This window comes from Alosa sapidissima, chromosome 17 (genome assembly GCF_018492685.1).
Source record: "Alosa sapidissima isolate fAloSap1 chromosome 17, fAloSap1.pri, whole genome shotgun sequence".
Classification (NCBI taxonomy): Eukaryota; Metazoa; Chordata; class Actinopteri; order Clupeiformes; family Clupeidae; genus Alosa; species Alosa sapidissima.
This window is the reverse complement of record NC_055973.1, coordinates 19,927,371-19,954,269: the sequence shown is the minus strand read 5'-3', so window position 1 is coordinate 19,954,269 and position 26,899 is coordinate 19,927,371. Positions and strand designations below refer to the sequence as shown.

At 45.0% G+C, this 26,899-nt stretch overlaps 1 protein-coding gene and 1 long non-coding RNA gene across 4 annotated transcripts in view; one reads left to right on the top strand and one right to left on the bottom strand.

Moving 5' to 3' along the window:
* The window catches only part of cadm1b (cell adhesion molecule 1b), a 214,351-nt gene that overhangs the window by 73,635 nt on the left and 113,817 nt on the right, over positions 1 to 26,899 (bottom strand). For 2 of the 3 annotated variants that reach the window (XM_042068673.1, XM_042068676.1), the window contains exons 2-3: positions 20,410 to 20,430; positions 5,772 to 5,918 (exon numbers count right to left, since the gene is read on the bottom strand). In XM_042068673.1, the coding sequence (XP_041924607.1) occupies positions 5,772 to 5,918; positions 20,410 to 20,430 (168 nt within the window). The remainder of the gene's footprint in view (positions 1 to 5,771; positions 5,919 to 20,409; positions 20,431 to 26,899) is intronic. The other variant, XM_042068675.1, reaches the window with a different exon arrangement.
* The window catches only part of LOC121688813, a 96,462-nt gene that overhangs the window by 13,798 nt on the left and 55,765 nt on the right, over positions 1 to 26,899 (top strand). The window lies entirely within an intron of this gene.

Below are 26,899 nucleotides of genomic sequence, written 5' to 3'. Positions count from 1 at the left end.
TGAGAAAAAAAAATATGACAAGTTTTCTGTAATTTAATGTTTAAATATGCAAATTAGTAATTATCTAATTAAATAGGCGCTAATTTCCATAATTAAAAAAAAAATAAAGCTAGGTTCAAAAAATTATTTTTTCATTGTGTTCACATATTAGATGGGATAGATGGGATTTATGGATATCTACTTTTGCTATCCTGTAAATCAGGAATAATATATCAATAAACCCCTCTGTAAAAGTCTTGTAAATATAGTTATATATACTGTAAGACTGGAAAGTTTGGTGTATGTAAGTGCTTCGTTCTAGGGTTCTCACCTTTGAACTTTCGTGATTGGTTGCTGATACAAAGGTGTCCATATTCGGATTGCACAGCGTCATGCAGGAAAACCAGAGCCTTCCAATGGTACTAGACATGACACGTTCACGGTAGTGCATGAAATGTTAGAATGCTAACTTTTGGTGAATTTAGGAGAAATATATAGACGCGAGTAGACAAAATGTAATGAAATAAACACCTAAATGTGTAAATCGGACTTTTTTGTTGTAGTAGTGTGAAACAATACATGCTAAAGTAGCAAACTAGCCCAAAATCACCACTCACCACTTAAACACATCCAACATGGACTCACCACTTAAACACATCCAGCATGAACTCGAACACATCCAACATGGACTCACTTAAACACATCTAACATGGACTCACCACTTAAACACATCCAACATGGACTCACCACTTAAACACATTCAACATGGACTCACCACTTAAACACATCCAGCATGGACTCACCACTTAAACACATCCAACATGGACTCGCCACTTAAACACATTCAACATGGACTCACCACTTAAACACATCCAACATGGACTCACCACTCAAACACATCCAGCATGGATTCACCACTTAAACACATCCAACATGGACTCACTACTTAAACACATCCAGCATGGACTCAATGCTAAAACACATCCAACATGGACTTACCACTTAAACACATCCAGCATGGACTCAATACTTAAACACATCCAGCATGGACTCAATGCATAAACACATCCAGCACGGACTCAGGGCCAGATGTATGTACATTTGCGAACGTAGCATTATCAGCGCCATGGCCAAACCGCAGATAGCGAACGCAAGTGTATGGGGTATTTATCAATCTTTCACTTCATCGGGTAATCTGCGCCTTTCTCCGCCTTTCTCCACCCTCTACTACAATTTACGAATGTTCACAACTGAACGGCGTAGCCTACATACAAGCGCAGTTGAATGAAGTTAACTGATGACAACATCAAAAAGAATCAAACGTTTAGCGATCATGAAATAATACAATACATAATCAGATGTCAACAAGCAGGGAGATAATGAAGATCAGTTGTTCTACTCAAACTACTTGTGCACGTAGGCTAGGCTATGGAAGATTGGTCAAATCTAGCAAGAAGGAAAGTTTAAGTGGATGACGTGAAAGTGAAAGTAAGACATTCGAAAGGCCAACATAAGTTAAGGTTGCTTTTGATATAGTACAAGACGCAAAATTGGTGCTCTAAATAGCGATTCTGCTGTCTTTGAAAAATTCTCTTATTGAGCCATTTAACCGCAATTTGGATTAACACCTGCTTTTACAAGGCGGAGATAATTCGGCGGAGAATAGACGCGCGCTTTCACGGGCAGTTTTTTGTACATACCGCGGAATACATAATTAGGCGCTCTTTACGCTTCCCCTCCCATCTCTTTACGGTAAACTCCCACTTTCCCCTTGACCCTTTCATGAATGCATATGCATGACACAGAAAAACACAATTTGCCATTTTCAGCTCCCACGACAGGCAGTCTGCGCTTTTTCCTCAGTGTGGCCTGTTTCTACATACCTCGCCATGATTTTACACGCACGTTGCGAAACAAATACGCCTGAAGTGGGTGCAAAAGTGTTAGTAGATCTGGCCCTCAATGCTTAAACACATCCAGCATGGTTTCACCGCTTACAGGTCTGGTCTTATGTGTCGTGTATGGTTAGTATATTCTTGTACGTTAAAGGATAATTCCTTTAAATTAAAATCCTACTTGAACAATATTATTGAAAAAAGACATCACTATATCCTAGGAAAAACTGTTTTATCATGTGTTTTGTATTGAGTACATTAGTGTCTTAGCCTGGAAAATCCAGACCCTGATAATCTAGAAAGATTAAGGGTCTGGCAAAGAACAATGTAATGGCCCAACTCGAGGGGCGGCAAAAAGCATGCATTTAGAAATCTCACTGCACGCAATTGGATAACTCTAGACCATGTTTACTCTGAATGATTTCGGACTTCGACGCAATCGGATAACACACTACGACCAATGTGTACTGTCCTCCAACGTTGCAGCGCTGTCTTCATCAGTTTAGCTAGTTCCCCGGAATGTTGGGGTAAAAGTAACGTGCATCATTGCTCTTTGCCAGAGTGTCTCGCAGAGGGCATTAGTGTCTAACTGATTCAAACATAATCAGATCATACTGTATGATGGATGTGTTTTTGATATGACATATCAAAAAACTGCGGGAATGTGAATTTGCGAGTAACACTTGATTTAGTGTTATGCAGCCTATGCATCACCTGCACTGCTTTTTTGCACTTCTGGTTAGACGCAAACTGCATTTCGTTCGCTTTGTACTTGTACTCTGCACAATGACAATGACGTTGAATCTAATCTAATCTTAAGCTCACCTCTGTAAGTCTTTCATTTTCAAGTCTCCCACCGAAGGCAGAAGCCTATCAATGTGATGCTTTCTATAGTCTATAGTCAGTGATACACTTTAGTGTAGCATGGGGCATGAGTTTGTTAGCCAAAATGTATTTCTTTTCCTCAGTCATATCACTACTGCAGGCTTGCTATGTGTAACAGAAAGTGAGAGAGATAAAGCCTGCCCTCAGAAACAATTGATAGGTAGGTGTGCAACAACAGCACAAAGAGAGTTGTATGTCTGGTCACTTTCTCTCTTCGTCACTTTTGCATGACATGGAAACACACACACACACACAAACACGCGCACACGCACATGCACATATGTGTGTGTGTGTCCCACACAGAGGGAAGGGTGTTTAGCATGAGCAGCAAGTGCCATGTAAGTGTTGCATGTGTGCATGTGCTTCTTTCAGAAACATCAGACAGGAAGTAAACATACAGAATAATACATCATACAGGCAAAAGAACACACACACACAGACACACACACACTCTGTCCAACGCTCATCTCAAGGCTAACCTCAGCACCCACTTTCCTAACACACCCACATTCATACACGCACACCCACATCCACACACACACACACACACACATTGGAAGGTCTGCTCTCTGAGGCTCAGAGCAGAGTGTATTAATTAGAAGCCTAGTGTGCAGCTGTAATTAGAAAAGTGGACCTTGAAACATTCATCTGATGCAACTTCCACCAACAAGAGGGTCATCTCAGGAGGGGTTCTTTTAACCTTACACACACACACACACACACACACACACACACACACACACACACACACACACACCTGCATATATGATATGTACACACACACACACACACACACAAAAAGTGCACACACACACACACACACACACACACACACACACACACACACACACACACACACACACACAAATACACACAACAACATACACCCATACACCTAGAGCACTCCAGAGCAGGGGAGATGGGTATGCTATGAAAAGCCAACACATCAAACACATCAGTCACTAGCAATAAGTGAGACACATCAGGGCCATATCAGAGCCACATCAGGGCCATATCAGAGCCATATCAGGGCCATATCAGGGCCATATAATAGCCATATCAGGGCCAGATCTCTTTCTCAGCTAAACCCTGCAGTTGGGAAAATCAGGCCAAAAAGTAAAGCAAAAAACTCTAAACAAGAGTATGCCATATGTTTATGCATAATTGATAAACAATGCATAAAAGGCTGATTATTCGCCATCAGCCGGCTACACAACAAGGACATACACAAAGGGGTCACATGCATTAATGATATCTACGGAGGTGGGCCCAGCACACGGTGCATAATGAGACAAAAACAAAAGCCTCTGATGTCACCATACACACACACACACACACACACACACACACACACACACACACACACACACACACACATACACACGCACACACACACACACATACACACACACACAAATGTATACATACATGCACATACAAACACACACACACACACAAATATATACATACACGCCACAACAACCATCGAGCCACAAATACACTAACACACACACACACACACACACACACACACACACATACACACACACACACACACACACACACACACACACACACACACAAATATACACGCACATGCATATATACTGTATGCATGCACGTACACAAACTGCTGGTCTGTGGTCTGTTGCAGAGCTGCATTTTGCATTTTTTATGCATGTATCTGTCTGTGTGTGTGTGTGTGTGTGTGTGTGTGTGTGTGTGTGTGTGTGTGTGTGTGTGTGTGTGTGTGTGTGTGTGTGTGCTTGTATGTGTCTGTGGAGGGGGGAGGTGATGCCAAAATTGAGGTAAAGAGTGTTTTGATTAGCGGTCAAGCCCATCGCTAAGCAGCTCATCAGCAAGCAGGGACGTTACACACCAGCACATGTGATTACACACACACACACACACACACACACACACACACACACAAACACATGTCTGCTTTCATGCACCCACCCACCCACACGCATCCCAATCATGTGATTGGATGGACTAAGATGAATCTGCCCCCACCTCACCTCCCCCCCCCCCCACACACACACACACACCACACCACACACACCCACACATTCACACACACACACAGAAAAACAAACCTGTATACAAAGTGAGACGCTTCACCCTTCTGTCATCACAACAGTGCAATCATAATCACAGACTGGAAGAGCAAAAGCTGACCCGACACACACACACCTTCAGACTCCCACACACACACCAATGAGTCCCCGGTGAGTGTGTGAGTTCATATGTCACACACACACACACACACACACACACACACACACACACACACACACACACACACACACACACACACACAACACACACAAACACAGGTTCGCTCATTTTCTTTAGTTTGGGGTTGGATTCCCAAAGGCTCTTTTCAAAAACATTCTAATGCTACAGTACATGCTCTATTAATTGTGTGTGTGTTGTGAGTGTGTGTGTGTGTGTGCGTGTGTGTGTATGTGTCTTAGCGGGAGGGGGGTTTAAGGGGGGTTACGTGGGTGTCTGTTTTTGTACTAGTGTTCGTGTGTGCGTGACTTACAAAGACCCTTTTCATACGCATACTACATGGTTGAGGGCAGTGTGTGTATGTGTCTGTGTGTGTGTGTGTGTGTGTGTGTGCGTGTGTGCGTGCATGCGTGCGTGCGGGTGTGTGTGTGTGTGTGTTTGTGTGAGTGACATATGGATTCTCTCTCCTCAGAGGGCAGAGTGTTGTCCAGGCAACAGTGATGGTTCTGTGTCTGTGCAATTTGTTTCTTTTTCACAGTGTATGATCCTCCAGCTGTGGAGTCAGAGATAGTAAGCATCTGTGTGTGTGTGTGTGTGTGTGTGTGTGTATTCACGTCTGTGATGGTTTGTCTGTTGGGACTGAGTAGCTGCATGACGGAACTGTGTGTGTAGTGTGTGTCTGTGTGTGTGTGTGTGTGTGTGTGTGTGTGTGTGTGTGTGTGTGTGTGTGTGTGTGTGTGTGTGTGGGGCGGGGGTGTCAGTGTGTGTACTCACGTCTGACGTCTCTGAAGTAGATGGTCTGTCTGTTGGGGTTAAGCAGCTGAATGACGGAGTCGTCGTTGTTCTTCACTCTGCAGCTGATGGTGGCCGTCTCCCCCTCCACCACCGACACGTTGTCCGTCACCAAGTTCTGCCCTTGGACTGCAACACAAGGAAACACACACTGTGTTTACACACATCCAGTATTCTCTATGTCATACACACACACACACACACACACACACACACACACACACACACACACACAAAAACTTAGATAGAGGAGGCTGATTGCAACAGCAGACAGGAGAGGCCGGGAAACATACACACACACATACAGTATACACACACATACACACACACACACACCCACACACACACACACACAAAAACTTAGATAGAGGAGGCTGATTGCAACAGCAGACAGGAGAAGCCGGGAAACATACACACACACATACAGTATACACACACATACACACACACACACACACACACACACACACACACACACACACACACACAAATTGCTTATATACATCCAGTACTCACACATCTCCAACGTTCACACACACATGTTGCTCAAACACATCTATCAATGTGAGGTTCCATCCCAATGAACCCCCCCTAGCCGAAGCATTATCCACACACACACACACACACACACACAGGCCCGGAGTGGGTAATCGGGAGAATCGGGAGAATTCCCGGTGGGCCGCTTCACTTTTGGGCCGGTCGAGGGAAAAATATTGACATTTGCCACGTTGATCTATCTTCTCTTAAAGTTGGCTACACACGTTCACATTCTATGCCTAACACCGCAGCCTCTGCATGGGTTGTTCTCCGCCCCCCCCCCAAGAAGAGTTGGTTGGGTCCATATAGCCCGTCTTTTCTAAAAAGTTTTCTCAGATACCATAGCCGGGCCGGCCCTGTGATAAGCGTCAGAGAGGATGGATTGTACAAAGAGAGGGACTGAAAAGGCCAGGTAAAAAAGACGAAAAGTATTGGGGGAAAATGCTGCCAAATGTGCCAAGCTTCCAGATACAGCTTCCGGACAGAAGTGGCAACTGGTAAAGAGAGATAGCCATGATTATTAGCGGCGTAATTATTGGGCTAATACTGGACGTTGTAGCATTGTCAACCTATTCGCAAGCAACATATTAAATTAATTAAAATATTACCCTTTTTGTATCATCCAATATGGCGATTCATATACTTTGCAAATATTATGCAAATATGGATAACAAATCTCAAGCTTGATCTGTGTATACAGTAGCCTAGGCCTAAAAACAAAAGTAGCCTCTGAGCAGCAGATCAGCCAGTCCCCCGCTGAAAATGATGAGCCCGAAATTAGCTATAACTAGACAAGTAGAAAGGATAATAGAGTTAACCATATGAATTAAAGTTATTTAATGTAAGAAAGAACAGTAGGCTAGGCTATATGACGGCAGTAGGCTACATGATCAACCTATATGCCTTGTTTGCTCAGAAGTGGGTGTAGTAAAGGAGTAGCCTAAATCACCAAATAACAACATGATAGCTGACCCATGCAGAAAAAACATGTAAACAATAGTTCAATATGTCTCTTAGTGGAATTGTGGGATACATTTAATGCTTTATTTCTTCCTTCCTTTTTTTGTTAACTTATCAATCTATCCTTGTGGAATAGTGGAATATTGGTACTAATAAAAACTACAGGATAGTAAGAGCGGAACTGTTGTTTTATTTATCCAATTTACACCACCACTAAAAAAGTGGGCCGGTCTTGGACCTGAAACTCCCGGGCTGAAAAGTGACCCCACTCCGGCCCTGCACACACACACACACACACACAGACAGAGGAGGCTGATCCCAACAGCAGACCGAGGAAAGGCCAGGGAATATTAGCACTTGACATCGTGCCTGTCTTTGATGAGAATTGATAGATAAGCTCCCTGCCCCCTGCACCTGATGCACACACACACACACACACACCAGAGTTTCCGCTAGAAAAAAATGGTGCCGGTCAAAGTGACCGGCAGAGGTTTCGTTTTCCGGACATTTTGATGATATGCCGGTCAAATATCCTATTATCCCTTCTTAATTAGTCAAATTGAGGAAAACTGGAGACAGGGTATGTAGCTTAAAGAATGACATAATCAGGCTGTATAGAATGCAACATGTTCATTAGCCTAACTTAAACATGCCTAACAAGATCTAGCCAGCATCTTTTCATGGACAGCAAGAGTCCGCTTCGTTCGTTGTTTTAAAAAGGCTATGTTGTTTGTTGCTGCTACCCACGTTATCTCCAGTGGTGACTGTTTAACTTACACAGATGCGCACAAACAAGAATGAGCACTCACATCACTACCCCCTAATGCTATGCCTCTTTATTTGATAACAATACATTAAGAAATGTTTCCTATTCTGGGAAATGTTTAGTTTCTTTTTCTTTCGGCCGCGGTTCAATGATACCGTTTAATTGTGCCAGAAATTATCCGCGGACCAGTAATCGCCTCGTCGAGGAGGCCCTAACCCTGCAGGTCTGTTCTGGTCTGTTGGTCTGACATCAGCTTTTAGATATGGTGGCGATTCTCGTTGAGTTCAGTGTAGTAGTAGGCCTTTATTGTCACAGTCACAATAAGTATCAGTGAAATTAACCGTCAACCTGTCCATACATTACACAAACATACATACAATATGACAAGGGGGTAGACAGGACAGGAAGACAGGGGATTGAGAAAGAATACAGCATAACATGAGGAGAGGGGAGGAGAAAAAATCAATCCCCAGACTGTGCTCCTGTGGGGAGTACAGTGTGGGAACAGGAAATAAACATGCGATGTTGGGGCAGGGCACCTCGACGATCGCATTCCTCCATATATTTATTGCATAACCCTGGCGGCTTCAATAAGGATTGCAATCCGCGCTAAAAGACGCCTGTATGGTCGTAAAGTTGTCTGTCCCATGGTTATATTCTAGAACTGTGCTCAAATTATTCCGCCAGTATAGTTTCATTTCCAGATGCAGAAATGGCGAGTAGTGTTGCACCTGTGAGTAACCATGTTGAGTTTCTGTTAAAAAAAAAACAATTTGAGAGGTTGAAATTATAAGTTAGCTAACAATGGTGTCTTCCTTGGTTTAGCAGCTACTGTAGTGGATTTAGTAGCATCCTTTGAAAGTGCAAAAACGAGAAGGCAATGGTGTTCAAAGGTATGGCCACACTGCATTCAGAATGAGCTATATAGTTTTACAGCGAGTGGTCAGACAATTATTCATGACACCCAACAGTTCTGAGTTGCAGTTACAAAACCCAACTACTTGAAAAATATTATATAAGGGTTTGATTCCAAAACGCTATATCCACCATTTTAATGAATTTCTATAAATATTTTTTTTACATTTTGTTTCGCAAGTAATTTCAGTAGAACTGTAACTAGGTATTGTTATTTGATTTATCTTACTCAATCAAAACAACAAAAAAGCAAGTTGATTGATATTACCTGAAATACAAGATTAAATAACATGAATTTCTAATGTTTTTAAAAATGTAGATATAGTATTTTGGAACCAAACTCTTCATATATATATATATATATATATATATATATATATATGATACGTTAGTTAGCAAATAGGCCAGACAGAACACTGAAAACTAGTTTTGTTTACCCATAGCAAACAACGGTTGCTATCCTTTGCTGGTTTAACGTGATGAGAACGGTCAACTGATGGACTTCTACTTCTAGATGGGCTTCTAATTTTAATCCACTTACATTTCTGACTGTGACATGACTTAAGCATAGAGCAAAGTCCTGTAAAATATGTCATTTTAATGTAGCCCAAAATGATAGGCTATTAAAAAATAGTCAGACAAGCTTCTGCCCCACCAAAATGTATAGTCACTGCACACTACTGGTATTGTGTGTGTGTCTGTATGTGTGTGTGTGTGTGTGTGTGTGTGTGTGTGTGTGTGTGTGTGTGTGTGTGTGTGTGTGTCTGCAGGTAATTGCAGCTCAGGGCAGAACTGTATCAGACCTCTCAATCTAAACACAAGGTGATGGAAGCTGCAATCAGGAGCCAGCTCAGGCTCTCCTCCCTGTAGTACACACACAGGACAGAGGGAGGCTGGGCACTCTGGCCAAATAAAGAGAAAAACATGTGTGTGTGTGTGTGTGTTTCAAAGAGAGAGAGATAGAGAGAGAGAAAAAGGGGGAGGGTGTGTGTGTAGGGAAGCAATTGGATAGAAGAATCTGTATGTGTGTATGTGTGTGTGTGTGAGAGAGAGGGATGGAGAGAGAGGGAGGCAGGGAGGGAGAGAGAGAGAGAATGAGAGAGAGGGATTGAGAGATAGAGAAAAATGTGCATGTGTGTGTGTGTGTACAGTATGTGTGTGAGAGAGGGAGAGAGAAGGTGGGTGGGGTGAGGTGGGGTGTGTGTGTGTGTGTGTGTGTGTGTGTGTGTGTGTGTGTGTGTGTGTGTGTGTGTGTGTGTGTGTGTGTGTAACAAGTTTGCATCAGAGGGCAAATAACGACAAAAACCTCCACCTGATAATTGCAGCCTAAATCACATTCATCACAGTTTGGGTGTAAAGCCTTCAACCTTCAGCAGGGCACAGCGTAGAAAGGAGAGGAGAAAAGAGAAGAGGATAGGAGCAGAGAGGAGAGGAGAGGAAAGGAGAGGATAGGATAGGAGATGAGAAGAGCAGAGAAGAGATGAGATGAGAGGAGAGAAGATGAGAGGAGCAGAGAAAAGAGGAGGAGCAGAGAGGAGATAGGAGCAGAGAGGAGATGAGAGGAGCAGAGAGGAGAGGAGATGAGAGGAGAAGAAAAGAGAGGAGATGAGAGGAGCAGAGAAGAGAGGAGATGAGAGGAGCAGAGAGGAGAGGAGGAGCAGAGAGGAGAGGAGAGGAGATGAGCAGACAGGCGAGGAGGAGAGGCGAGGAGAGGAATCAGACAAAGTCACCTTGCTCTATTTTTATCTGCTGAGAGGCGAGAAGAAGCGGCATGCTGTTTAAACGCTTTGGATTCGCACCTGGTGAGGAACAAGGCGCTTAGCGCACGCACAAGCACACTAAATGCAAATGATTCATGCTTGGGTTGCCAGGCTAGCGCAAAAAAAAATATATTCTGCTTCCCACGCTACAAGCAGCAGCATCATCCACACACATTGATAATGCGTCATGACAACCACACAAAACTCGTTCAAATCAGCCCAGGTAATCACAAGCACAACAACAACAACAACAACAACAACAACAACAACAACAACATCATCATCAACATTGGAAACAACAGCATCATCATCATCAACAACAAATCAATCACAACAACAACAATAGCAGCCACACTGGTTTGATCCTCCAGTAGATTTTTGTCTGATCTGTGGGATATGAGTGACTCAAACACACTTCAGACACACATACAGGTATTCATCTCATACACACACACACACACACTCAGTATCAGACAGGTATGGCAGGGCGGAACTGTGCTCTCCATGATGTGTCAGACTGCTGCATTGGTAAGCAGAACAGGTGTCTGTGTGTGTGTGTGTGTGTGTGTGTGTGTGCATGTGCGTGTGTGTGTGTGTGTGTGTGTGTGTGTGTGTGTGTGTGTGTGTGTAGCTGAGGTGCTGGAGGTAAAACACATGTGAAGCCCACTCTTTCTCTCTGACACTCACAAAGAGGGGCTGGGGAGCCTGTCAATGCCAATACCCTCATGAGACAAAACCTTCCCTCCTCACACACCCACACACACACCCAGGTAGAAGAGAGGTTGTACCAGGTCTTCTATTCGCTCTTTTCCAACTGCAGTGGTATGCTTTGAATGTTTACACATTTGACGAGGGCATTTTAAAATTTTCAGATATTTTAGATTTCATATTCCGTGATCTGTTTTTTTTACCAGATAGACCCCAGACAGACTCAGGGCTGCCCACCTGTTGTCACCTGCTCTGGAGAATGGGCGGATAACGAGCACGGCCTCATTCCGCTCTAACAGCCAAGTGTGCAGGCTGTGTGCTAGCGGCCCCGTAGCCCTGCCCCGCGCTAATGAAGCCATCGGCCTTATCAGGCACCGCCAGCAGTGTGGGCAGGGGATCTGGGCTCGATTAATAATCCTGTGGATGCAGAGTCAATGCTGGGTTAGTAATTCAGCAGGCTCTCCATCCAACGGGCTAAACCAGCCTTACAATCACAGGCAAGCATGCACACACACACACACACACACACACACACACACACACACACACACACACTGCGTTGCCGTGTACCCTATGGCATAGCCTGGGCAGCGACACACATCCGGTAGCGACAGTCCCGCCAGCCAAAACACACCGCTAACAGCAGAGTTGAGTTAGAGTGCCGGCCAGCTTTGAACACAGCATCTGAGGTAGAGCTGAGTTCCTACTGGAAACCATTTCATCTGCATCATTCCAGTACCCAACTAAGGCCACGTCTACACGAAACCGCCGGGTGAATTTTCTCTGACCGCTTTCACACCTTTAACGTCACCGGTAAAGAAAAAAACGTGCGTGCACACACAGAGGTGTAACCGGCTAAATGTGCTGTAGTGCATATGCCAGACCAGTCGATGGCGCCGGCCGTGCAGAAGCTTCACGTTTAATTCGTGTGAATCGCGTAAAAGAAAACATTGTTGAAACAGTTTGTTAAGCAGTCACATGAAATAAGGAGACTATAGACAATTCGGTTTTCAATTCAACTGTTAAACTAATAAAGTTCATTTTCAAGGTATGTGACTGCTATGTGAAATTTCAAATGCTTAGCCTACGCATTGCATTAGGTCAGAGCACCACTGGAGAAAACACTAGCATGCAGTAAACTAATGTTTAACTGAATTAAGCTAACGTGTGCTTCTAACAAAAGGCTGATAGGCTACATTGTGCACATAAATCATGACAGGGGAAAGAAAAAACATTTTAATATGATAAATAAATGGTTTGGTTTGTTTTGACAAGCAGTGTGTCAGGTCGAGTGCGTGGCTGAGTTGAGAGGTGAGGCTATGTCGTCATAAAATTGCCGGCTTCGCACCTACATGCGTCTACACGGCGAAAGTTATGCATAAAGTTGGGGATTGCTGAACTTTTTGACGCGCCGCAGCCACAGCTCTCGTCGCACCACATACCCAGAATCCTATGCGAGTGCGGAATTCGCTTCTCATAGAAATGGGATACTGCGTCGCGGAGTTCGCATCGCATGCTAGTGGATCACCGGTGTCTCTCTCTCTCTCTCTCTCTCTCACTCTCTTCTCTGCCGTAGCCAACGCACACGAGCTCCTCGTCAATAGAAAAGCGCCTTTTAAGACTAATTCTGTCCAGGTAAGAAAATTACTTCTCTGTGTGGTCTCCCATGCACGCTGCGCAGGCCCATTCACCAGAGTGCTGGACCACAGCTATCAGCACATGTCAGCTGCCTCACTGTATGGACCAACCACAGCATGGGACTGAGGCTATTCTTCGCGCTAGCTTACATGCCGTCACAAACGGGAGGCTATGTGTACCCTTAATGCCGCATGAACCCAAGAAGCCTTTTTGAATGGATGGTTAACATCCAATTTATTTCAGAGAGCACATCTCCAAATGACACATCCATAAATAACTTCCTTGTCATTTGCAATTCATTCTTCTCGGAGGATGAACAGGCATGTAACTCAGGGTCGTACTGTTAAGAGCAGCAGAGTGTACTCACACTCTCTTTGTGAGCTTTTTACATCACTCTTGCAAAACATCTTTGGTGGTTGGGATAAGCTTGAGTTATGTTTATGACCATTATTCTACTGGCTAATATCGTAATTGTGGTGGAAATGGATGGATGTGAGGGAATGAATTGAAATCATCACAAACACAACCAGAAAAACATTTATTGAAACACAATATTGATGTGTAAATGGAAATGTATTACCAAACTTGCAAGTGAAGGCCCAGCCCTCAAGTAGAAAAACACACATTATTGTAGTTTCTACTCTATTCAATGATAATGTGACTCGTTTTTCAGTGAAAAGTAGGGTGGCGAGGCTGACTGCTATTAGACAGCACCTGTACTGTATTTCTGAGTTGCACAAGGACATACGACATACTGAGACTTGGGCTCAGACAAGGAAGGAGAGTCCTCTTCAGACTCGCTGACCACCTTATCTCCCGACTGCAGCATCACTCCACAACAGAATAGAATGCTCCAACTCTAAGAGTGTTAGTAAACAAAGAACTTGCAGATGAAGCAACCTCTGCATAAAGTGCTTTGTCTGCACAATTAATTGTCTAAAAAAATCCATTACTATAAGCAGGCTATTCCATTAGGGTTGGGTTAAGATCATATGTTAAGATTAGCATAGGGTAAAACAGACAGACAGACAGACAGACAGACAGACAGAACAGGGATGGAGTGCAGAGGTTGAATGAGAGAGACAGGTGCCTCCCATCCTTTCTATCATATCTAAAGAGGTGCACTGAAACACACTGAACCAGACAAAAACATGGATGCTAGACAGCACATAGAGAGACAGAGACCAACGCAAAAAAAACAGACAGACAGACAGACAGACAGACAGACAGGGGGCGCTGTGGCGCAACTGACTGCAGTGCCCGTACTACATTTGGGTCCAAGTGCCTTCGGGGACCCAGGTTCGAGTCCAACCCGGGTAATTTCCCGATCTAACCCGATCTCTCTCTCCCACTCACTTCCTGTCTCTCTGTTCACTGTCCTTTCAAAATTAAGGCTAAAAGTCCCAAAAATCTAAAATATACTAAAGAAAAACAAAAGTCAGACAGAGATGGAGACCGCGGAGCTGAGACATAGAGACAGTCGGGGTGGGTGGGGACCCCAGAAGCCATCCTTCTCTTCGCTTCCCACAGGCCTTCTCTCGTGTGTACAGGACATAGCAGACAACGCCAGCAGACAACGCCAGCCTGTGTGTGTGTGTGTGTGTGTGTACGTCCCCCGCTGCCTATCATCACAGGAAGTGTCCGTCCATCAGGTCAGTGTGGAGACTAAGTGCAGAGTTGACCTGCCATAACCTGCCAACCCTCCAGGTACCTAGACCACCACGCCACTGCACCACACCACGCAAGAGTTTAAAATCAATACTAGCCTCTGCAAGAAATCTCTCTTTAGTTTCCTTCCGTTTCCCCCTCATCGCGATGGCACCACTCTGGCTCCGCTCTGTGGGTCTTATGTCAAATGCTCATTACATTGACCCCACGCCGACTTCGGACGTCAGCACACTAAACCCCATAAACCCACCTCAGGGCCCCAGCATGAGGATCCACATCAGCCCGACAGAACCACTTTCCTATTAGAACTTATGCCCGTTAGACATTTAGTTTCTACCCCTGCCGTAGGAAGAGTAAACTCTAAACTTCCTCAGAGTCAGTTTGAATAAGGCAGGCTTTAGTTACTACCGCTGTCATAGTAACAGTACACTCTAAACTACTCCAGAATACATGACGAGGATAATGTACATGATAAAAATGACATTAAAGAAAAAGGATATTGTTTAGGCCACTGGTCATGAAAGAAAACAATTGTGAAGAGATAATGGCCTGAATCCTGATGTGCAGAATGAATGAAGAATGACTGGCAAATGGCTACTATACTATGCTATTCTTTACCAGCCAAAAACATATCCTAAAAGAAACATTACATATCACGCATAGATTTTTTTGTACATCAGCATTATATGACTCTGGGTCGTCCTGAAAACTCACTGTAGGCTACAATAATAAACAGGATTATTGTACAGAGGTCTGTCCGCTCATTTATATGGATTCATATTTCAGCATTGAGTGATGATAACGTCGCGTAATGATGACGTAAAAAAACACCTGGGGTAGCCGTTACTATTTCCTGCTTCCAAAGTTAACCTATGGCAAGTAACCAAAGTAAACCTTGGATAATAATTTTGATTCGTCACAGCACTGCAAGCAGGCGAAGTGAAAGCAAGCAGAGGACAATTGCATGGACATAAGATCCATCTCCAGTAGGCTAAGTGTTGCCTGGGAAAACATAATAGAACATCATTGAGGCCATAGGTTATTGGAACTGACAGCACAGACATGAAGGTGACGAGCCAAAAAAATATTGTTTTGATACATTTTAGGTAGGCCATTAGTTTCATTAAAACATTTACATTCTAATGATATTGATGAAGGGGTGTTTACAAGGTGGAGACCGAAAACCATTTCGAAAACCATCCATGATCATTTGTGATTTATAAATGACACATCTGGTAGAGTAGTGTCTAAGATCAAATGTAGGATGATTTCGATAAATTTTCAGCATTTTTATTACAAGGTCCCAGGCTTTGGTTACCACCTCTGTCGTAGCAGCAACAGTAAACTCAGGGTCAGTTTGAATAAGGTAGGCTACACAGCTTTTTATTCATTGCTTCTCTTTTGTCCTGAAGTTTTGAAAGGTCACCTTTGGATTCGCTGCCGTTCATATCCAACTTATCCATCATGTTGGGTACAAAAGGACGGTGAAGCCTTGAGGGACGTGTGCTTGGAGATGGTCTGTCTCTCCATTCTCCCATGTCAAGACACTTTTTTGTGAGGCAAGGCCTCTAAAAGCACGTCAATGCCAACTCCACACCATTGTCCTCCACAATTACACTAAAGCAACCGATGGCCGCCAGGCTCCGCCCACAGGCACGCTGACAGGAGAGTGACCCCAAACACACACTCCGACCTTCAGGAACACACACTCCGACCTTCAGGAAAGCGACTCATCAGGATGGTCACAAAGCACACTGTGAGAGAAAGATTTCTTGATTTCCAAAAGCAGTATTACACAACACGTTGCCTTATGAAAGGCTCTTGATTCTCCCTGACAATTAAAAAAAAAGGAGTTTTTTCTCCTTGAGGCCCAGATGGCTTCTCCTGTCATGTCTTCATAAAGTCGCTCGAGTCCAGCAGCCACTTTCATTAGGATGGTTCTGCTGTTAAGAGGATTTCTGATGACACATTTTTTAATTACACAGTATGTGTCAATCTATCTTTAATTAGAAGTGTCATGTGTGATATCTACTTTCCAATAAATACATAAATAATTAAATATGTCAATAAATCTTTCAATGTATTATTTATTGCAAAGCCTAATTCCATTCATATTTCATGATTTATTGATACATTTAATGAAGGATATATGGAACGATTTACTGAAGGTTAAATTGACAGTTCAGTTGAGGGATGGGTTCATTTCCCTCCCAAACCTCACAGACCCAGCTCTTTGCCCTATGAGGGTTACGACACCCTGCCATGCAGAGCTCGAACAGAGCACACACACACACCCTGCCATGCAGAGCTCGAACAGAGCACACACACACACCCTGCCATGCAGAGCTCGAACAGAGCACACACACACACCCTGCCATGCAGAGCTCGAACAGAGCACACACACACACCCTGCCATGCAGAGCTCGAACAGAGCACACACACACACCCTGCCATGCAGAGCTCGAACAGAGCACACACACACACCCTGCCATGCAGAGCTCGAACAGAGCACACACACACACCCTGCCTTGGAGAACTCCCGCAGAACATACACACACCCTGCCTTGGAGAACTCCCGCAGAACATACACACACCCTGCCTTGGAGAACTCCCACAGAACACACACACACCCTGACACTGTGTGTGTGTGTGTGTGTGTGTTGGTATGTGTGTGTGTGTGTGTGTGTGTGTGTGTGTACTGTATGTATGTGTCTGTGTTTGTGTGGTATGCGTATATGTATGTGTCTCTCTCTGTATACAGTGTATGTGTGTGTGTGTGTGTGTGTGTGTGTGTGTTTGTGTGTGTGTGCAGACTACACAATTTCAGCCTGATTTTGCCACGACAACAACAAATTTCCAGTGTCGTGCCCGAATATGAAAATTCAGGAACGACACTGAAGGAGGAAGTGTCTTGTAATGTGACATATTCAACGACACACGATTTATTGTCTGCGATGTTGTACGACTACACGACCAAAAGTCTAGCATGTCAGAATTTTGGGGGAATCTCCCAAGGATCCGGGGCCGTATTCACAAAGAATTTTAAGGCTAAAAGTAGCTCCTAAGTGGCGAATTTAGGAGCAACTCCTAAAAATAATGGGCGTGTCACTCCTAACTTTAGGACTCCTAATTTTTTTCACTAAAAGTAATTCACAAAGCATTTTAGACCTAAAAGTAGCACCTAAGTCTGGGACAGCCTAAAAGAAGTCGAGAGGACTCCTAACTCACTAAGACTTATTCACAAACAGAAAAATGTTAGACTTATTCACATTCAGAAAAATGTTCTCCTCTTTGCAAACGTAGGCATATGGTGACAGATTAATTTAATAATGTTGCAAAGATAGCCTAGCCTACTGCATCAATCCGTAGGCCTATGTTTTATTAGGCTACTAGGCTATTTGTTTTGCCTTACTCTTTATTCATTTAGGCTAGGCCTTTTTATTCAGTTATTCATCATCTTCTGTCCTTCGCACTACGTGTGTAGTGCACGCATTCTCAGACCTGTCACCTGTCACTCATCATCGTAAGGGAGGTGTTTGGAATCATTCCCGCGTTACAATCATCAGCCAATCAAGGTGGTCACTTCAGTCAAGCTTGTGCATGAGTAATGACGTCATCCATAGCAACGAAGACTCACTCTTAGTTTAGGAGTTGTCATTTTTCCTTACTAAGAGTAGGTCTGAAAGGCTTTGTGAATAACTTTTAAGAGAAAACTCCTAGCTAAAATCTTTTAGTGCGATTTAGGAGTACTCCTAGTGGTAAGATAAAAGGCTTTGTGAATACGGCCCCTGGCCTTCTGTGTATTGTTCTGTCATGTGCTCTGTATTTACCTGTCTGGTCATGTGTCTTTGTCTTCACCCATTCCCTTATATGGTCTGCACTTCCTGTCTCGTTAGTTTCCCTCCATTTCTGCTCACACCTGTTCCCTATTGTCTTGTTGGTTTCATCCAGTCCTCTGTCTTTCTGTTAATAGGTCTGTATATTTCTACCCCCCTGTTTCTCTGTTCTTTGTTGGATCGTCTCTGTTTATCCTGTCTGTCAGTAAGTTTGTAATGCTGTAGTTTTTTTTGTAGCTAATAAACGTGTTTGTCTGAAGAGTCCGCCTGCATCGAGTCTTGCGCTTGGGTCCTATCTGCCTACCCTGACACTCCTATGACTCCTGTGTTGACACCAATATTGTGATGACACACGACAAGACAGCTACGATAGATAGGCTGCATGATCTTGTAATGTGGCCAATCTTATGGCCAAGACGGGGCAAGAATTTGTGGTTCTCTGATCATCTAGTCTGACATGGTCAATCGTAAAAGATCATCGTGGAAGACAAAAAAAATCGTGTAGTCTGCACAGGCCATTAGGAGACGTGTGACAGGCAGCTCTGCTGGCCTGCAGTTCCCCTCCTACTACAGGGTCCCAGACACACAGAGAAGCCCCGATCTCAGGGGGGAAGGAGAGCACACGCTGAACACCGGACATAAGAACTGGGTCCACTCAAGTCAAGAGAGCTCCTTATTTTGGGTCCTGGCATGAGAGAATTCTTGCTGCTAGGGTGTGTGTGTGTGTGTGTTTTTGTGGTATGCGTATGTGTCTCTCTCTGTATGTCTGTGTGTGCGTGCAGTGGTTAAAGTGGGATTTGGCAGTTGGGGGAACCCTAAAATCCATTGTCTGTGTAACGGGGGAAAATGACTCACCGTTGGACAACATTTTGAGTATCGTGGTGTAGCAATACTTTTTGGACAAGAATTCGTAGCTTCTTGGTCACCTCTGTACACGCCACACCATTTATTTTAACAATATCATCGCACTATATCATTCGTATGAAAGAATATATTATTGATTTATCTGAGGTGGCGGAACTGCGTTCCTCCCTGTCCCCCCCCACTTTAACCCCTGTGTGTGTCACCTCGGCCCCGTCTTCAGCATCATCTTCTGCCACAAGTTCATTTAGTTCCCATCTTTTCTCAAAAGTCCTTTTGTTTCCCTCCTTCTCTCATAAGTTTATTTAGTTCCCATCTTTTTTCATAACTTCATTTAGTTTCTGCAGTCGCTGAGCGAGACAGAGCTGTAGTGTTTGCTCTGCTCCACTGTAATTTCAGCACCTTGCGACAGTTCGAAGGCGGAGCTCATCTTGATTGCAGTTCATGAGATTAAACAGCACCTTCCGTCCGAGCGCTTTGCCTCAGCACACAACGTGTCATTTAGAGGCTCGTAGACTGAGAGTCTGACACCAGCCATCACTCACTGTTGTTCACAAGCCATCATGGATGCAACAGCTAAAAGCCTTCACAACTTCTCATTTATTGGAATTAAAAGTCAAATTTGATAGTCGTGAAATTAACTTACATCACTGCTTTCATTGGAATATAATGTATTGTGAACTGGCCCTGGTGTTCGTAACACCGACATTCAACATCAAACTCGACATCGTTCACAGCACTGTGTGTGGTATGTGCGTTTGGCTTTAAGCGCTCTTCTACCTGAAGTGCACTCATATACTGTGTGTTCGAGTGAGCGTGAACTCGACCAACTCATGAAATGTCCTCAAAAAGCACATCAAAAAACAAGGGCAGAGGCACTCACAGAGACGGCACAAGGGAACATCACATTATCTGACAGACACCACACACAGGAAGAGACGGAGACATAGACAAAGAGGAAGAGAGTGTACCTGGCACGATCTGAGCTGCTCCTTTGGTAGGCGTGATGGAGGGAGAGAGAGAGAGAGAAAAAAGAGAGAAAAAGAAGAAAGCATTAGCAGGCTTTCATTACGGCTAGAGAAGTCACATTCACACAGCGGCTCAGAAGGCCATTACTGCCTTTAACACTCACTGAGCCATTTCATCAGCAACACGAACAGCCTTCAGTGAGGTGTGGACTTACCGGCCACAAAGCTGAGAATGTTATCAAGAGGCCTCCTCTCTGACTGCTTTGTATTTTTTTTTTTATTATTATTATTATACATGCAATCTCACATCTGCCTTTTTTTTTAATGGTGACCTCTTTGATACAAAAAAGAAGAAAAAAAAATAACACCCAATTACTCTGAGCCCAGGAGTTGCAGAGAAGCACATGCAAGCCATCATTCTCAACTCAAGGAGGCAGAACTGTTAACTACAATTATCCTGAAGCCTGTAGCTCAAGCAGATCTGCTGTTTTGCAGGGAATAATGAGTGTGCAGCTGACAACCATTAAAAACATCTATTTCCCAATCCACACGTTGCATTTGGTCATTTAGCTGATGCATTTATCCAAAGTGACTCACAAAAAAGGGGAAACAACCAAGTTACAGTGTGATAAGGACATGTTACTGCACATGTTAGTAACATTCACTTTAACCACATTAACAGCACCAAACACCCACATCCCAACCTAACATTCCCACCTAACACCCACATCCCCACCTAACATTCCCACCTAACAACCACATCCCCACCTAACATTCCCACCTAACAACCACATCCCAACCTAACATTCCCACCTAACAACCACATCCCAACCTAACATTCCCACCTAACACCCACATCCCAACCTATCATTCCCACCTAACATTCCCACCTAACACCCACATCCCAAACTTAGGACACTGCTTTTTGCCACAATCTTGTGTCCTCCAACATATCATTCACAGTCAGAATGTTTTTATGGATTATTTCATTTCTACAGTGCTTCAAGCCATCATTTTAGTATTCTATTTGGGTGATTCAGGGAATCAATAGGGCCCTGTCTATCAATCTGTAACACATTGGCCTTGATTGACTGGCAGACACACTGATTGATTGGCTGAGTGGTGATGCTCTCATCCAATCACAGGCCACTTTCTTGCACATTATCCACACATTAAATTAGTTGAAACCATTCCTCGTTGAGCACGCGCACACACATTCAGCTGCATATAAGGCTGCAGATCACACACACATATTTGGCTGCATATGCGGCAGTGGTTCTCACTCACACATTCAGCTGAAGATGAGGCAGTGGATCTTCTACACACACACACACACACACACACACACACACACACACACACACACACACACACACACACACTCACACACACACAAGCACACACACACACACACACACACACACATTCAGCTGTGTATGAGCAGGCGAATGGGGGAGAGAGGAGCACAATGGGGTATACAGACACAGGTACACACACATACACACACACACACACACACACACACACACACACACACACACACGCTCACACACAGGAGAGATTCCTCACGCCAGGTGATAGAAGGGGGATGGGGTGGGTGGGAGGGGAGGCAGAGTTGGAATGTGGCACAAAGGGAATCAGAACCTTTGAGTGGCGACTGAAGGGGAGAATTAAAAGTCGGGAGTTGGCAGCCTACACATCTCTTCCATCACACACACACACACACACACACACACACACACACACACACACATACACACACGCACAAACACACACACCTACACATACACAGAGGAAAATTGGTGAGTATTTGAAGATACCCTTTTAAATGAAAGCACTCTGGGTCCCGTGCGGGTGGAATGTGGTCCAGATTGGCATTGAGACGCGAGTGGTCTGAAATGAATTCCCACCTCGCAGTGCGGAGGGAGTGCAGGCCAGAGGGGACATTTCCATGGAACGCAAGTCTGTGCTAATGGAGCCACCTCTGCTGGCCGAGGAAGAAAGCCCGTGCCACACTCCAAGACCTGCAGCTTTTAATGGCTAAACCTATGTGTGGAGCACGCGCACGTTTGTGTTCACCGTGTGTGTGTGTTTGTGTGTATGCGTACCATGTGTGTATGTGTCTGTGTATGTGTGTGTGTCTGTTTGTGCACCGCATGAGTGTGTGTTTGTGTGTGTGCACAGAGAGACACATCTTCAAAGGATCTCCCTGACGGTGCACCACCAGTCACCCACATCACCATCAAATGAGTGTCTGCTGGATCAGACCCAGAGTCATAGCAACGTTACAGAACCATTACAGCACCGTTACAGAACCGTTACAGCACCATTACAGAACCGTTACAGCACTATTACAGAACCGCACAGTTACAGCACCGTTACAGAACCACACCGTTACAGCACCATTACAGAACCGCACAGTTACAGGACCGCACAATTACGGAACCATTACAGCACCATTACAGTACCATTAAAGAACCGCACAGTTACAGAACCGTTACACCATTACCGCACAGTTACAGAACCGTTACACCATTACAGAACCGTTACACCACCGTTACAGCACCGCTACAGAACCGTTACTGAACCGTTACACCACCGTTACAGAACCGTTACAGCACCGATACAGCGCCGTTACAGAACCGTTACACTGTTACAGCACCGTTACAGAACCCTGTTACAGAACCCCATTACAGAACCGTTACAGCACAGCACCATTACAGAACCCCGTTATAGCAGCATGCACAGCCCAAAACACCTCGGGAAAGAGGAGGGAGTAATTCTGGTGCTGCCCAAATATGGTCTACAAAAGGAAATGATGAAATGTCATCTCTCCTCCTCTGTCTCTTCTGTTCCCCAGAATGGCTTTAGGACCTGCAGTAAGCACTGGTCATCTGCCCTCATGTCCAATCGCCGGTGATTTGAGGTCAGACCTGTCTTTTGTCAGGCCTGAATGCGGGGATTCAGTAGTTCTTGTATTTACTTGGACTGTCTCAACAAAATGACTGCCATAGCCTCTCTCAACACAAACATCTACGCCCCCCCCCAAAGGCTTATTTGCTGAAAGCTTCTGCTCTGGCCTTACAGCTTTGGAGGGTACGCACATTAAACCAACACTTAAGATGGTGCTGGAGGAGGAGGAGGAGGAGGAGGAGGAGGCTGAAAATGTCACTACAATTACTCCCACTCACAGCTTTCTGAGAGACATCTGGAATGTCAACAGTGTCACTGCCGCAGCAGCCATCACAGATAAGACCACATCTGAGACATACCTGAACTACACCTGAGCAACACTTGAGACATACATGAGACATGCCTGAGACTTACTTGAGTGGCTACTGCAGGAGAGCCAGCTGGCCAGTGCTGACCATAATGACCACAGCAAAGCAACGTTGTGAAGCCAGATCAAAAGATCTTTCTTACAGATGGACCCTGCAGTGTGTTGCACACTCACACTCCCCCCTCCCTCCCACAAACACACTAAAGCACACACACACACACACACACACACACACGCATGCACGCACGCACGCACGCACGCACGCACGCACGCACGCACACACACACACACACACATACTCACACACACACACACACACACACACACACACTCCCTCCTCCCTCCCCAAACACACTAAAGCCTACACACACACACACACACACACACAAACACACACACTCACACACACAAGCCTCAGACACAAAGAGATCTTCTCAGGGAGTGTTTATAAAACCTTCCCGACCACATCCCCACATGTGAGCTGCAACACGGCACACTGGGATGTCTATAAGTCCTGGGCCACACACACACACACACACACACACACACACACACACAGCCGCCCCCGCACTGTGATCTGCGGCTTATCACCTGTCCCCTGCCTGTGTGAGCGTGTGTGTGTTCTGCCCGTCGCCTCGGAGACCGTCGGCACAAGCTCAGAAGCTGGGGAGTGTACACAGCTGTGCTTTCATTTAATTAAAAGGTTAGAGAAGGGACTGAGAAATTATCTTAAAGGGGATTTGAGGGAAAAAATCTTTGCATGCCAGGGCAGACCCTTAGGAGGCCATATTGGCCTGTACGCTTGTAATTTTCGAAGCAGCAAGATACTGCACTGCAATGCCCCCCTCCAAAGCCTGTCAAACTGTCAGATCGAGCGGGGTGTGTGTGTGTGTGTGTGTGGCTGGAAACAGCTCCTGGGAAAGACCATTAGCTGGACACAAAATGCGAAGACTGATCAGTCTGTATCCATAAATACACACTGATATGGAAGGCCCACACACATGCACCCACACACACACACACACATCTACTGTACACACATACCGGTACTTGTCTTTCCCAATTGTGGGGCCCACACACACACACACACACTGATACACATATACACACACATAGTACATGCACACAGACACACACACACACACACACACACACACACATTCTCCACAGAAGCTCTGTCAGGGGTCTGACATTGCTGTTTCGCCATTTCAGGCAGTAAGTGACATTTGGTTGAAAATATTGCCTGCCTTAATTCACCCCCTGGAAACCCTCTGAATGTGTGTGTGTGTGTGTGTGTGTGTGTGTGTGTGTGTGTGTGTGTGTGTGTGTGTGTAGGCGGTTAAACACAAAATTCAAATGGGAAAAATAACAGTTGGGAGCACAGATTAAAGCAAATTTGACTAAAAAGCACATTTCAGACTCTGTCATCAGCCCTGTGTTAGAGGCCGTCGAAGGGCCACTTTTTGAAAGGACACCAGCACTCTGTAAGCCTCTCAATTTTTCCCCTTTGAAGATGACTTTTTAATGATGGCTTTAATGTCACCTACCTTTAAACTATTCACCGGTTAATAACACCCTGCCCCTTTGTTTCGTTACATGTGGATAGTTCTTTCTCGGTCTGCACAGATGTCAGATCTAGGTGAGGTCGGCATTCAGAGTCTGAGGCAGAGATGACGTGCATCTCCAGAAATGGCACCTACAATAGTTTTGACCACTACTGACTATTCAGTGGTCTTGCCTGTGTTGTTCCGTCATGGCTTTGGGCTTGCAGCTCTGGGCTGTCTACACTACACACCACATTACTATTCAGACAACACTACACTCACACACTCACACACACACACACACACACACACACACACACACACACACACACACCACATTCCTTTTCAGACAACACTACACACACACACACACACACACACACACACACACACACACACACACACACACCAAATTCTCCATCCAGACATGCAACACTACACACCCACCCATCCAACTCCCTGTTGAGATATTCAGGTTATTCCTTCAGCTGGGCTGTGTGTTCATGAGCCAATCACAGAGCTGTGTCACCAGCAGCACCATTACCGCCGGTGCCAACTGTTTAGATCTGACGGACGCAATGTTTGCCCAACATCGCCATGGTGACAAAACACTGTGACACCAGCCAGGGCTCACTTCTGATTGCTCACCAGGGTTAGACAGCAGATTCTGGCCCGCTTGTGGCTGGGTTGCGGTTGGGTTCTGGCTGAGATGTGGTCCTGTGCCGGATACAGAGAGAGCCTCACAGCAGGGCTGGCTAATCAGCATGCGCTAATGGGGCTAGCCTCTGTGGAGCGCAGAACCCAGGCGTGACTAAGTGCCCCAAACAGGGAGGAATATTCACAAACGACGACAACACATCAGGTCCATGAGCAAACACATACACACACACACACACACACACACACACACACACACACACACACACACACAGAAAAATAAACAATAACACAAATAAACACAGGCAGACAGAGACAAACACATATACACATAAATAAACACAGACTGACAGACTGACACACACACACACACACAAGCACTATCTCTCTCTCTCTCTCTCTCTCTCTCTCTCTCTCTCTCTCTCTCTCTCTCTCTCTCTCTCTCTCTGTCTCTCTCTCTATCTGGCTCTTGCACATCCAAATGCTGGCTCCTGTAAAGTCTGAGAAATCAATTGCGCCGTTATTTCATCATTTCATTTGGAGTGACAGCACCTGAAGGGGCCCCTCCGAACAGCTGGGCCGCATCCAGACGCCTTTACGCATGGGGGAAATAAAAATCCAATAAAAATGCGACGGAAGCGCGACGAGTAAAAGCCTCTCCTCATTAAGTCTTGTCTGCACACACACACACACACACACACACACACACACACACACATACATACACACACACACACAGCAGCAGCAGCAGGAGAAAGGTGGAGGAAGACACACACCTAGTCTGCCTGGCTGTTAGGAAACAGGTGGCCGACACTTCCAGTCAGTCCACTAGCTGCCCTATCAGAGCTGAGAGGGCCCCTGGTAGCTCCCTTAATAGCCTTAATGAAGACAAAAGGTAAGCTTCACGACAAACACACGGGCGTTTAAAACTACAAAACCCACAATCCCCCAGAGCAAACACTTCCCCTTTAGTTATGTGTGGAGCTCTGTGAGCTAACGGATGGCTTCTGTC